Source organism: Carassius gibelio, chromosome B17, assembly GCF_023724105.1.
Source record: "Carassius gibelio isolate Cgi1373 ecotype wild population from Czech Republic chromosome B17, carGib1.2-hapl.c, whole genome shotgun sequence".
NCBI classification, from domain to species: Eukaryota; Metazoa; Chordata; class Actinopteri; order Cypriniformes; family Cyprinidae; genus Carassius; species Carassius gibelio.
In genome coordinates, this window is record NC_068412.1 from 10624910 (window position 1) to 10639271 (window position 14362).

A 14362-nucleotide genomic window follows, 5' to 3' on the forward strand; every position below is an offset into this window, starting at 1 on the left:
TTAAAAGACAAATTAAATTTGGGTGAAACTTGTTTACTTTTTTTCATAATTTGTATAACTTGTAGAAAAACTTTAAACACAATTGTAAATAAGTATAAAGAATGGCATTGGTTTTATTTTTGTGATAAAAAGTTTTTTTTTTATTAGCATAATTTTGTGTTTTGCTTTGGTACCGAAATTTGTACCAAGAACCGTGGATGTTCACTGGTATCGTACCGAATACTGAAATTTTGGTACCGTTTTTGCTAACTGTTAATATGCTTTAATAATGAAAACGGAAGCATGCATGCCACTACAGGAACTCGTGGTTTTGTGGTAATGCTTGGAACCGATTGTGTCAGTGTCAGCATTAAAGCAGGATTTTGCATAATAGCAGGTACATAAGAAATATAAAAGTGTCTTTGACCAGTTGCAATTTTGTTTTATATACCTTCGATTGCAGACTATGTGAACGGAGGTGAGCTCTTCACACACTTGGTCCAAAGAGTTCACTTTAAAGAGCAAGAGGTTACCTTGTACAGCGGGGAGATTGTACTAGCCCTGGAGCACTTGCATAAGGTAAAATTGCTGCAAAAATTGCACACTTATTTTCACTCTTCATTTCCTTTGCAATCTGACTGAACGGCGCCTCATTTCGGGAGAATAGTGAAAGTAATTCCTTCCTTTACTCAGATGGTACTTCTCCTCTCTCCTGCCTACTCAGATCAATTCCTCACTCAGTTAACCAGGCCTGGGCAAATTTATCTGCTGCGCACAAAGTTTCTCGAAGGCTGTGTTTACCAAAAGAGGAAGAAAAGTGTTTTTAATGCATGCTTGTTCTGTGCATAGCAGCCATTATTCAGAGAGAAGAGAGTTGCCCTGGAGGCATTGCAGCATTTGTAAAAAGGACCTTGACAGTGAGATTAACATTGTTTTGATTCAGCCTAATTTTTTTGTCATTGCCTGTTATGTTGCCATTTATTATTTATTATAGTATTGTTGCATTTACTAGGTCAATGGCTGCATTTTATGACCCCAGACAAGTTAAGGTTGTGAACACAACTTTTGAGCAAATACTTTTGGAAAGGATGACAAAAAAATGTGGTGAATTATGATATGAAAATGTAAGTATTTGGTCACACATCGAAGCATAAGAGCCTATTCGTTCCTTTATGTTTTTCAGCTGGGAATTGTCTACAGAGACCTAAAACTTGAGAATATACTTCTTGATTCAAACGGTCACATCGTGTTGACGGACTTTGGCCTTAGTAAGGAGTTCCATGAGGTGAGTTTGTGTTACTCTACATATTTTTCTCTTTTAAGAAACTCTTTTTGTACTTTGGATTCCTGCAATATATCCACATACACATACCGTATTTTCCGGACTATAAGTCGAACAATACGGTATATACAAGCCAGTAACTAGGGCTGGGCGATATGGCCTAAAAATCTCCGATTTTATTTTTTTTAATTCGATTTCTGATTTTTTTCAGATTTTCCCCCCTACTTAAGGAAAGCAATAAGTACAAACAGCAGACAACTTAAAGCAAATTTTGCTTTTATTTAATCAAAAGTAGGGCTGCTCCGATCACGATCGAACGATCGTTAATGCGCATCTCGTCAGTAAAGCCGGTTTTCTAATCTGCGGTAAATTCCCTCAGGTGTGTGATTTCACATAGAGCAGCTGTTACCGTTCACATAGAGCCGTTTGTTAATTGAGAAGATGCGCAAATAAATGCTGAAAATGAAGTGGATTTGCGCATTTTCTCAGTTAACAATGGCTCCTTGTAGTAACAGCTGCTCGATGTGAAATCACGCACCTGAGGGAATTTACTGCTGATTAGAGATCCGGCTTTACTGACGAGATGCACGTTAACGATCGGCCGATCGTGATCGGAGCAGCACTAATCAAAAGCAAGACAAATGTAACCCCCATTTTAATAATCGGCTGGTGCTGCTGCTTTTGACTGCGATGGGCTTTAGGCAGCGTGGGGTCTCTTGCTCCATGTCTGTAGCAGCGAACCCATACCAGTTCCAAACAATAAATGATTTTATTCCTTTCTTGGGAACAAACTTCCAACCCTCACCGGTAGCCATGTTGTCGCTTGCTGTTTCGTGTGTGCTATGATGTTGTTGTTGTCGCTTGCCATACTGCCATGTGAAACTAACGCTACGGACGCTCCGGGGAGCAAAAAATGCGCCATTACACAAAAACTCGATATACTTATTTTTTTAAATCTCCTGTAACAAAAAATTCAAATTAATTAATTCAATCGATTCTTCGCCCAGGCCTACCAGTAACCTATGGTGCTAATGTATTGTAGAGCCCTAAAGTGTTGTTCCCATTGTCTCCACTAGGCTTCACTTTTAATGTTGTTACTGCAAAGAATGCAGGTTCAAAAATGTGGAACAAAATGTGTAGTTTTCAGTGTTTCAGCTGGAGTATGTCCACATATCCACAGATTGTCATTGTGGAAGTAAAAATGTGAGGAAAAAAAATGTGCAGCTGCAGACATTAACAATGCAGCTTAATTCAAGAGACAAGGCAGCATCCTGACACAGTCTTCCTACTTCATAGCAGTTTATATTAACTGCACAGCAATTCTTTTTCATATAATTCTGGATCAAATTACATATAGTTCTGGTTATTACAAAAGTATGCTTAGGGCAAAACATAACACCTGCAAATAAGTACCATGCGGTTTGCAAAAAGAGCTTGTTGGTCACATCTGCAGCAGCATATACACCACAAAACCATAAGTTCAACCTGTGCAAACAAACATATGTGGGAGCCATCAGACAAGTGGTTGTCCAGCCAAGGACTAAAAGGCTGAATAAGCTTTACAAACACTTAAAGAAAATTACCAACCATTGTCCTGCATCATAAATGCTACATTTAAAGTGAATATTGCAGTAGATTACATGCATCCAATTTACACACAGCACAGATGGTGTTTAGTCTTAGCCTCAACAGCTTCTGAGTGCAGTAATTAATCAATCTAGAATGAAGAATCATGTTTCAAGTTTACATTTCATTTTATCTTTCACTTTTAAAACACTGTGTTGCGATTAATGCATTGCAAGTGAAAGGGGGACAGTAAGATATTTTTGAAGGAAATTAATACTCTTATATAAGTGTTCCTTATTAAAAATGACCAGACTTCCACTTTTCTAAATTTTTGTTATGGGTGTTTGAGACAAATGTTGAAAAATCTGTATTAAGATAGTTGTTGTTGCATTGTTGTGTATAGTTTTAACATTGCATTTAAGAAGTGCATCTATAACAAATAATTGCTTATTCCCCCGGGGACCACCCAATATCCCGCTTGGTCCTGCCCTGTCAGTGTCTGTTTGATGTTTCAATAGTTCAAACTGAACCTCCCTCCGTCCCATGGATGCAGTTACAGCGCAAGGCTGTTTACTCAATGCTGTAATTGCTTATCATGCATGTTTTGGTGTTCTTTGTTCTAAAAGATTATATGAACTTTTTGTTTTCCTCAGTTTGACCTTTGTTGTACTAGCTAACAACCCATTTCAGCCAGGATTTATTTTACAAGTGTGGTTTGAAATCATGCCTGTGAATAATAAAAAAATTATAGCGAACATATAAACCAGTGCACATAAAAGGAGTAAATTCATCCGACAGAAATGTGCTGATTATGAGATGCATAAAAATAAAGGCAATTAATAAATGCATGCAGGAACTTTAATTATAAAAGCCATGTGCTTGTAACTGTATTCAAACATGTGGCAAGAATGTTAAATGCACATAGGATATTAAAGAAGATTGTTCCAGATGTTTCCATGTATTTCATTCCGTAAATATGACGTATAATTCAGAAAGCAGTTTTGCCCAATTTAGAAAGCACAGATGGCGTTTAGCCTCAACAGCATCTAAGTGCAGTAATTAATCATTCTAGAACGAAGAATCATGTTTTGATGCATAAGTTTACATTCCATTTTATCTGTAACTTTTAAAACTCTGTGTTGCAATTGATACAGGGGGCCAGTAAGATATTTTTGAAGGAAATTAATACTTTTATTTAGCAAGAATACATTAAAATGATCAAAAGGGAAAGTAAAGACAATTATAATTATAATGTTTCAAATAAATGCTGTTCTTTTGAACTTTCTATGCATCAAAGAATCATTGCTAATAAGAAACACTGATAATAAGAAGAAATATTCTTGAGCAGCAATTCAGCAAATGAGAATGATTTCTGGAGGATCATGTGACTCTGAAGACTGAAGAAATAGCTGCTGGAAATTTAGCTTATTATAATACTTTTTAAAATATATGAAAACAGTTGTAAATTGTAATACTTTTTCAGAATATTGCTGTTTTTTACTGAATTGTTGATCAAATAATTGCAGATTTGTTGAGTGTAAAACTTCTTTCAAAAACATGCATTATAAAAATCTTATGCACCTCAAACCTTTGAACGGTAGTGTATATATTATAATATTTCTTACCATTTCTGCAAAACCAGCTCATTATGTTTCATGTATTATGAATCATGTTTTTTTTTTTGTCTGACCAAATGTAATCTTGTGTGATTTTTATTTATTTATTTTTAATACCAATGTATATTTATTGGTAATAAAGTAGTAAACAAACAAAGAAATTCACTTTTTTTCACTGTGTTAGTTTAGCCCTGAGCTCAAAGCTGATTGGTCCATTGTTAGTAAATCTTCTGTGTCAATGCTTCCACTGTCAGTCGTGTAAGACACATGGTAGATTAAAGAGAATTTTCGGTTGAGTAAACACACCCAGCCAACCAAACATTCACAAATCTATGTTTCTGAAGTTTCTGAAATTGTAGAAAAAACCTTAGGAAATTTGGAAGCAAGGGAGGCGCAGGTTTTTGCAAACAGTAAAATAAACCCTTTTGGTCTTGTAGGTAGAGAGGGCTTATTCCATCTGTGGCACTATTGAGTACATGGCTCCTGAGATTGTAGCAGGAGGAGAGTCGGGACATGACAAGGTAAAGTGAACCGCTTATCCGCCCATTTTTAAGTGCTATTTAATTACACATGTAATGTTCTTAAATTATATACAGCAACTTAAAAAAGTTTGACTTTGAAAGGTGATTCATAACTTTTTTGCACCAATCATCATATATTTGAATGTGCATTTGGTGGATATATAGGCCTTGTGTTGTGCTCCTGCAGGCGGTGGACTGGTGGAGTATGGGAGTTCTAATGTATGAGCTGTTGACCGGAGGATCTCCTTTCACTGTCGATGGCAATGAGAACTCTCATTCTGACATTGCTGAGTAAGACCAGCACATACACACACACTCAGAGCCGTTTCCTCTCTAAGAAAGGGAGTAAGGATGAGCGAATTTAATGATGTTGATTCTGATTGTGATTCCTCTTAGCAACTCTGGTTCCATTAATGGTTCTTTAAAAGGATAGTTCACCCAAAAATTATTTTTTTTTACTTGCCCTCATGTTGTTCCAAACCTGTATGACTGACTTCTGTATAAGACAACAGAAGGAACTTTTGAAGAATGTTGGTTGCTGTACGGTTTCAGTTCCTATTGACTTTCATTGTATGGAAAGGAAGTTATTGGGTATCAGATCTGTTTGTTATGAACACACATTGTCATATGAACAGATAGGATCAGTCAACTAGACAACGAGAGTATCATGAGCCTTACATACAGATAACAAAAATAGTTTTTGGGGGGTTAATCTGACATGAAGAAATAAGATGACTCATTGGAGGAAGTTTTTTAGGAATCAGACTTGAACCGATCTGAAAACTCAAATTAATTGTTGTTTTGAATAATAACTGGTTCTCGGTTTCCAACCCTAATTCTTTCCATGCCTTTATGTGGTTAAACACCAGTTCTCTTGTTATTATCTTGAAGTCCGCCTTGCTTTGAAATCATGAGTTGACTGTTTGATTGCATCAGCATATTGATAATGATAATGACAATATCATTGAATTATCTTCTTAAAGCTGCATTTTTTTTCTTCTCTTAACCTGTCTTGGTTTTATTATAATTCCAATACAAATCTGAAGGAAGGGTACAGTTGGTGTTGTTGCTTTTTTTATAATTTTTTTTTTAATTCTCACGTTTTTCCCGATAGGAGAATTATGAACAAAGATCCTCCATTCCCCAAAGACATGGGGCCTATGGCCAAAGACATTATCCAGCAACTGCTAATTAAAGACCCAAAGAAGAGGCTGGGCTCCGGGCCCTCTGGGGCCCAGAATGTGAAAAGCCATCCATTTTACCAGGCAAGATGAAAATGAATAATTTACTTTTTTCCCCACAAAAAATAAAATAAATTTTTTTTACAGAATAATACAAGTAATATAATTGGCTTGTTAAAGTTAATTGAGATTCACTCATGCATTGAAGGACCAACATATAAAATGTTTGACTATGGTTGATTTAGAAAATGAACTGGGAGGATCTAGCTGCTAAGAAGGTTCCGGCTCCGTTTAAGCCTGTAATTCGTGATGAGCTGGATGTTAGCAACTTTGCTGAGGAGTTTACAGAGATGGACCCAACATACTCCCCAGCAGCACTTCCAAACAACTGTGACCGCATCTTTCAGGTAATAGAATTAATAACTACTTTATTGTATTAAAATATTTGTTTATTGGCAGATATTTTTGGTTATTTGCAAGTCAGACGGCCTAACGTGTGAAAGTGAGGAATTTAAACTGATAGTTCATCCAGTTAAAAAAATAGCTGTTAGTTTACTCACTCTCTGGTCATCCAAGATATAGGTGACTTTTTTTCTTTGGTAGAACAGTAAAGAAGATTTTTAGCCTTAACCATGGTGCTTGGTGATTCATAAAATTGCTGCCCGTCTTGGAGATTAAAAAAGCCTGTCATGCAACACAAAATTAATGCCCATGGCTCAGGATGATATCGTGAGATCTTATGAAGCGAAACTATTGGTCTATGCAAGAAAACTGAACATTATTACCTTTAATCTATAGCATCAGGCGAATGGGAAAGTACTATTCTTTTCCACTAACTGGTTCAGTTCACTAGTTTATGTAATCATGCAATGATATAACTTATATGCAGCTATGTTATTTTTATAAGTTAAATTATATTTTTATTGATTATATTATTATGTTGGAAAAACTGAATTTTTATAGCAGCAGTTACTTCAGTTTTTACAAGATCCTTCAGAAATCATTGTCAAGTGCTGATTGCAAGAAACATTTCTCATCATATTTTCAGTGTTGAAAACAGTTATTAATATTTTTCTGGAACTGATGCATTGATTTTCAGAATTATTTGATGAATAGAATTATTTGAAATATAAATTAACTGTAAGTTTTTATCAAATGAATGCATTAGGGCTGAAGTCCAAAGTCGCATACTGCCAGGAGTCAGCAGTGTTTTGATTTGAGTGCGCGGGCAAATGTAAAGAGAACGGCGTGGCATGTGTTCATTTCAAGATAGAGCTGGCATACCACAACTAGGGCCCTATGATTCTGCGATGCAGAAAGCGCGGATGGAATCGCGGAATCCAGTCATAAAAACGGAATTTACAGTTTAACGCGGATTGGCTCGGAATTTGTCAAATTTGAACGAATTAATCAAAAATAGGTCATTGCACTTACATCAAATCACGATATGGACTTATATCTGTAAATATTAAGCTGGAACAGTCTATTTAAATATGAATCCTGCATGTTCTGCGTGTCTCTGTTAAAGGGGGGGTGAAATGCTATTTCATGCATACTGAGTTTTTTACACTGTTAAAGAGTTGGATTCCCATGCTAAACATGGACAAAGTTTCAAAAATTAAGTTGTACATTTGAAGGAGTATTTTTGTTCCCAAAATACTCCTTCCGGTTTGTCACAAGTTTCGGAAAGTTTTTTTTCGAGTATGGCTCTGTGTGACGTTCGATGGAGCGGAATTTCCGTATATGGGTCCTGACGCACTTCTGCTGGAAGAGCGCGCGCACTCCCGTATAGCAGGGCTGAGCAGCACAGACTTTCACTGATCAGAGCGAGAGCGTCGCGAAAAGTCACAAAAGAAGTGTGTTTTTGGTTGCCAGGGCAAGACAACCCTGCACAGATTACCAAAGAAAAAACAGCATTAAGGGACCAGTGGATGGAGTTTATTTTTACAGAGCATCAACGGAGTTGTGCAAGTGTTTTTGTTTGTTCCCTGCATTTCGAAGATGCTTGTTCACAAGGCCCAGTTTGACGACGGATTTGCGTATCGTTTATTTCTTAAGGATGATGCAATCCCAAGGAAAAAGGGTTTGTTTTGGATGATGGGTTTTCCCTCACGGTAATGTCACAGCTTCCAAATCCTCTCAACGCAAAAGCCTACTGGCGCTCGTGATTCTTTAGCTCCGCCCACACGTCACGCCTGCAGCCGGTCGTGTTTTTCCGGGAAAAATCGGTACAGACTATCTTTCTCTTATGAATAAAATAAAACTAGAAGACTTTTTGGATTTATGAAGGATGCAGTACTACTCTATATGTACTCAAGATTAACAGGATATTGAGTGAAAACGAGCATTTCACCCCCCCTTTAATGAATGGAGCAGAAGCGCGTCTTCATTCATTAAACACACTGAAGCGAGCGTGACGTTCCGGTGATTTCAGCGTCTCACTAAATAAGTACGTGGACACATGAACAACATCTCCAGAACTGCTCTGACAGTCACTTCATGAGCATTTGACCGTTTGATTAATAGAGTAAAACTAGCGTCACATCAGATACACAGAATTGTAAAGGTACACCAACCCGTCAAAATAAAAGTCCGGTTAAAAATTATTGTTCAGCACAGTGTACATAGCCTACTACTAAAAAAAAACCAAAATCCAACATTATTTTTTTTTAAGGTTTAATCACACATTTCTTCCATGTTTTATTTTTAATAGTAAATCCCCTTTGTATACCAAAAAGTTAAGTTTGCTTAATTTTTTATAATTAAAAGATAAATTAAATTAATGTTTTGTGTTTATTGTTTAATGTGCATCTCAGAAACTGCTTTATTTAAAACCCCAACCGATTGGCACTTAAAAGCACTTAATTCATCTGTCAACTTTATTGTCATTGTTCACAGTACAAGTACAGACAGAGAAACAATGGGTAATAATTAAATGTTTATTTTTGATGTATGCATTGCATTCTATGCATTTAAAAAATAGTTAGTTGTTAATTTTAAGAGACCCAGGAGTCTCATTTTCTCCTGCATAATTAGTATTGCACTTTAAGCAAAAACACATTTTATCCGATTACTCGATTAATCGATGGAATTCTGGGTAGAATACTCGATTACTAAAATATTCGATAGCTACAGCCCTAGAATGCATACTGCATGCAAGTATTAGCTTCTTTTAATAAAAATCCTACTGACCCCAAATTTTGAATGGTAGATTATTTTATGCAAATGTCCTCAAAATTAACTCAAAAAAAAGCTGAGCATTTATTTATGACATTGAGAATGATTTATTTTGCACACGAGTGGACATTTGATGTAGCTTTAGAATATTATCGTTCCGTTAACCCTCCATTATTAGTAAGCAGGAAGTACCAAAAGTGTATATTGGCAAGTCAGCCTTTATAATTATCACTTACGCAACATGAGCCTGGCTGTCTATGTTGATATTCAGATGAATAAGAGAGCTTTTGGAGATGTAATTATGGTGATATGGAGATGGATTCAAGCATCAGATGTGAATGACTATTTTTGATGCGGCTTGATCCATAACGTTGCCTATAGCATGATGCCAGCTGAAATGGGAGGCTGCGAAAGAGATGGTGTCTATGATTGCCTTCTGAATCCTTCAGTCTGGCGGATCAATGCCGCCATTAAACGGCTCTGTCATGGAATAAAAGGTCGGCGTCTGTGAGAACAACCATGTCTGGCTCAATTACTCCTTCAACCTTTGATTACCAACTTCATCATGGCTCTTCTAAGCGTTCGCCTTTCATGTGAGCTGGAATTTTGATCCTTCGTAATTCTCGGGCGGTACAATTGCAGCGACGTCTGCAATGATAACTTACGAAGCGCTCCACAGCGCACACACACACGCACATGCATAGCCGCATATAAACCCAGCCACCCCCTCATAGTCCTCACAATCTGAAATTAAACTGCATTAGAGGACTGTGATCATTTGAAAAGCGGGGCAATCAAATACCTTGGCTTAGCAATTAAAAGCATTTTTCAGGCATTCATCTCCTCATCCTTCCGTCCAGCCATCCTCTCAACCAGCCAGCCACTCCTCCGCCCATATAGCACACAGCTGCAGTCTGGCCGTGTAAGTGGGACATGGGCTGTCGGAGGCTTTATTTAGATGGGCGCACATGATACAGTTACCGCAAACAATGTTACTGGAGTCCATCAGCATGAATGATTTGCAGAAATGCAGAAGGCCTGGGTATTTGAATTCTGTCAGTGACCCTAAAACGTCCTCTGCATTAGTTCTCTGTCTGTTAGTCAGTGTGTTTATAGATGTTTGCATCTGCAGGGCTATTCCTTCATGGCTCCCTCCATCCTGTTTAAGAGGAACGCGGTGATGGACGATCCGGGTCAGCTGTGCGGCGGGTCAGAGAGGCCGGGCTCCGCCGCTGTTGCCCGTAGTGCTATGATGAAGGTCAGTAAGCATATTGCCAATTTGTAAAAACATTACTATATTTAAAGCTGAAGTATGTCATTTTTCAGTGTTGAAATACTGTCTCCTCTCCCATCCCAGTTAAAGTGAGGTGCAAATGCCATTCATTTGTTGATTTGACCTACAAACATTTCTCCATTGCAACAGATGGAAAAAGGGTGAAATCTGCAGGAAACCTGTTTGAAACAGTCATTATTTTTGCAAAAACATTGAAAGAAATGGCAGTGATTATTAGGCAGTAAAATTAGTTTTCAATAGTGATAGACCATTAAACTACTATTAATATTTTGAAACCATATTTTCCCTTTTTTTTTTTTTTTTACTAAAGTGATTATTGGTTTTTGAATATAAGTTTTACGCCAGTTTTGCATGTTAAAAAACAAATATGTTGTTGGCATGTTGTTTCAATCATGCTTACACACTGCCTCCAAAACTTTTGTCCGTAATAAAAAATTAATTTCACATCCGTAGCAAGGATTTTGATAGGAAAGGATGAAAAATACGAAAGGACGATCTGAACATTTCAGACAAGGACCTTAAGTCTTAAAAAACAATTATACAAGGTTACAGTTCACTAATTTTAATTATACATAGTTCACAGGTACAGTAACTTAATATATCAATTGCTTGCATAAATAATTACACTTTCTATTATTATATAATACAGGAGCAAATTATTTTTTGTAATACATTTACATTTTTGTTATACCAGAATTCAGAATTCGTCAAACCATAAGCACAATAACATATGACGTTTGCAGCAGCTTCACATTAATCATGAACTTGATTCTGATAAATGTCAGTTTGCAATTCAACATAATATATAGGACAGCCAGACAAATCAGGGCTCATGTCAGTTCATGTTTTGGTGCCAAAAATCTTGATTAACTTTGTAAGTGGATTTTACCTGACCTCTGACAATCTGACTGTAGGACTCTCCGTTCTACATGAACTATGAGATGGACCTGAGGGAGAACGCTCTGGGAGAGGGAAGCTTCTCCATCTGCAGACAGTGCACTCACAAAAAGACTGGACAGAAATATGCCGTAAAGATCGTCAGTAAAAGGTACCAGCTATGCAGCCTGCTAATAGAGTCTTTTTCGTTTTTTTAAAGTTCAGTTAAATGATATAGGTTAATATTCGTTGAAATAATTTGTAGTTTTGCTGCTCTGCAGAATGGAGGCACAGACACAGAAGGAGATCGCTGCTCTCAAACTGTGTGATGGACACCCCAACATAGTCAAGCTACATGAGATCTACCATGACCAGGTAAGACAGTGTGTGAGACTGCAACCTAGAGCTCATGTGCATATCAAAGCCTCATTCTCTTAATCAACTCGGCTAGCCTGAATAAGTTTGAACTCTCTTTGTCCTTGCACCTGCCCCAGATTTAATTCCCTCCTGTTCGTAAACTGTCCCCTTCCTTTTCACTGTACTTCGTCTCAATTACAGTCCAGTCTTTATCAGAAGCAGCACCAAAGAAGGTTAAACTTAAATGGAGAAATAACACTACGGTTAGTGGTGTCGAATTGGTAAATTTTACTTAATAAATCCTAGAGAAAAGCATAGATTTACATTTCCTGCAGGGCAGTAAAAAAATAGAAGTGCATCAGATCTGCTTTGCCAAAGAAAGTCAACGGGAGACTAAAAACAGACAAAAAAAAAACATAGACTACGAAACTAAGACAGCTTGTACAGTAAAAACTGTAATAAAGTTTCTTTTAGAATTACAAAAATTATGATATTTCATCAAAATGAAATATTTTTTCCACTTTAATATTCTTGAAAAAGGAACACCATGTTCAACAAAGCTGCATGTATGTGATCGAAAATGTCATGAGAGTGTAATATTGTGAAATATCATTATGTACAATGTTTTCCATTTTAATATTTTAAAGTTTTATAAATTCATTTAATGGCATAGCTGAATTTTCAGGAGCAATTACTCCAGTTATTATTATTTCTTAATATTCTACTCAAGAAACATTTGTTATTAATGTTGAGAACAGTTGTGCAGCGTTATATTTTTGTTGAACCCAAATTGTTGAACATTGTGAAAGAATTCAATTGTTTTTTTCAAGTTTTGATTTGTCTCTACCTTATGCTAAACTGCTTTAAATTACTTTTTTCCCCACAAGCAAAAAACAGGTTTTTAAAATGTATTAAAAATTCAAAAGCTTAAGTGACTTTAATTCCTAAATATTCATACCATATCTAGGACAGTTGAAATTTAGCCCAGGAGCATTCATATTGCTTGTAGATGTTACTACATTTTGAGTGAAGTTAACCTGTGGCAAATTCAACTGAATGGGAAGGATTTGGAAAGGCACACGTCTTAATAAAAGGTCTAGTAGCTGATAATGCACATCAGAGCAAAAATCAACAAACAAACACCTTTACTCATGTTATTTTTATTTTATGTGTGTGAGCCAGACGGTCCTGATCCATGGTCCTAATATTCATTAGTATGATAAGTATGGTAGCTAGTATGGTAGCTTGAGTCAGTTGGGCACCTCCTCAGATCTGTAAAATGTGTATGTGTGTGTGCATGCCCACTTGTCAATTGGAGGTTATCATCCCCCACCTTCTGTACATAGTGCTTTGCCCCAGATGAAAAGCAAAGCCGCTCTGCCCGGTCAGGGTCTTTGTTCCTCTATACCAGAGATAATGACAGATATTAGCTTGCTCTTTTTCATTTCCCTCTCTTTCTTCTTTCCTGCACACACACACACGCACACTCGTATACTCTTTTCTATCTCTTCCCACCCACGTACGGCACACAAACACTTGTTCTGCCGTTCACTTATTCACACTTATTCAGCGTATAATGAGACTGAAGCTCATTTATTAAATCATTGTGAATCTGAACCTTTGCCAAGTGATTTTTCCAGCTCCTTCCAAGTTCAAAGGCAGCGTTCCCTCTGACTTTCTTTGTCATTAAATGTGCATCTCTACCAGGATAGAAGGCTTTGCACTTTATAATGGATTATTTATCTGTGTGATTGTGATCATATACTGTTCCATGTGGTTATTCTTGCAAGTAATGTATTTCTTTGTGGTCCCTAATTTTATATTTAGTCTTATGCCCAGTGGTGGTCCTTAAACTCTGGGGGCCCAAACCAAAGCTTTGGCGGTGGTTCTTCAACACTTAAATCTTGACTTACGAGCAGTTTCACTACCAACGAAAAACTATGAGTTAAAACAGTCAGTAGTACAATAAAAAAAATTTTAAACAAAAGAAACAATTTAGCCTACTAAAAATAATAGCATGCAACAGCAGGATTATTAGGCTACTGTCACTTTAAGACTGAATGAAGATTTAATATACTGATAAGCATTCAGCTTTCTCAACTGTTCACTTACAGTAAGACAAAGCTGACTGCATTTATAGTCTGTGTAAAGCAATATTAAATGTGTGAGTTTGTCACACCACAAAAAAGATGCGTTATCAACCACCCAGTCTAAACTGAACTATAAAAAAAGTCAATCAAATAAGCTATCAAAATCTTGAAAAAAATAAGCATTATTCTCTGCTCTCAAACGCTGGGAGTGCTATCATTCAACTGTCTTCCTTTAGCAGCTTAATTTAAACAAGGAGACTGAGCAGTTTTGTAGATTATCACAACCAGGTATTATGTATTTACATGAAGAAGGTGTAGCTAGCCAGCTATTAAACTGTAGAATGTAGTAACTAACGTTAATGACAGTAACTCACAGCTGAGCGGTCCACTGTAGTAATCATGTGTGTTCAACTTCAAGCAGCG

At 36.8% G+C, this 14362-nt stretch overlaps 1 protein-coding gene across 1 annotated transcript in view; it reads left to right on the top strand.

Moving 5' to 3' along the window:
- Window positions 1-14362, top strand: part of rps6ka5 (ribosomal protein S6 kinase, polypeptide 5) — a 34378-nt gene that overhangs the window by 6429 nt on the left and 13587 nt on the right. Inside the window, exons 4-12 of the mRNA XM_052580695.1 lie at window positions 443-558; window positions 1163-1264; window positions 4881-4964; window positions 5152-5255; window positions 6079-6229; window positions 6391-6552; window positions 10455-10580; window positions 11531-11664; window positions 11774-11867. Coding sequence (XP_052436655.1) covers window positions 443-558; window positions 1163-1264; window positions 4881-4964; window positions 5152-5255; window positions 6079-6229; window positions 6391-6552; window positions 10455-10580; window positions 11531-11664; window positions 11774-11867 — 1073 coding nt within the window. The remainder of the gene's footprint in view (window positions 1-442; window positions 559-1162; window positions 1265-4880; window positions 4965-5151; window positions 5256-6078; window positions 6230-6390; window positions 6553-10454; window positions 10581-11530; window positions 11665-11773; window positions 11868-14362) is intronic.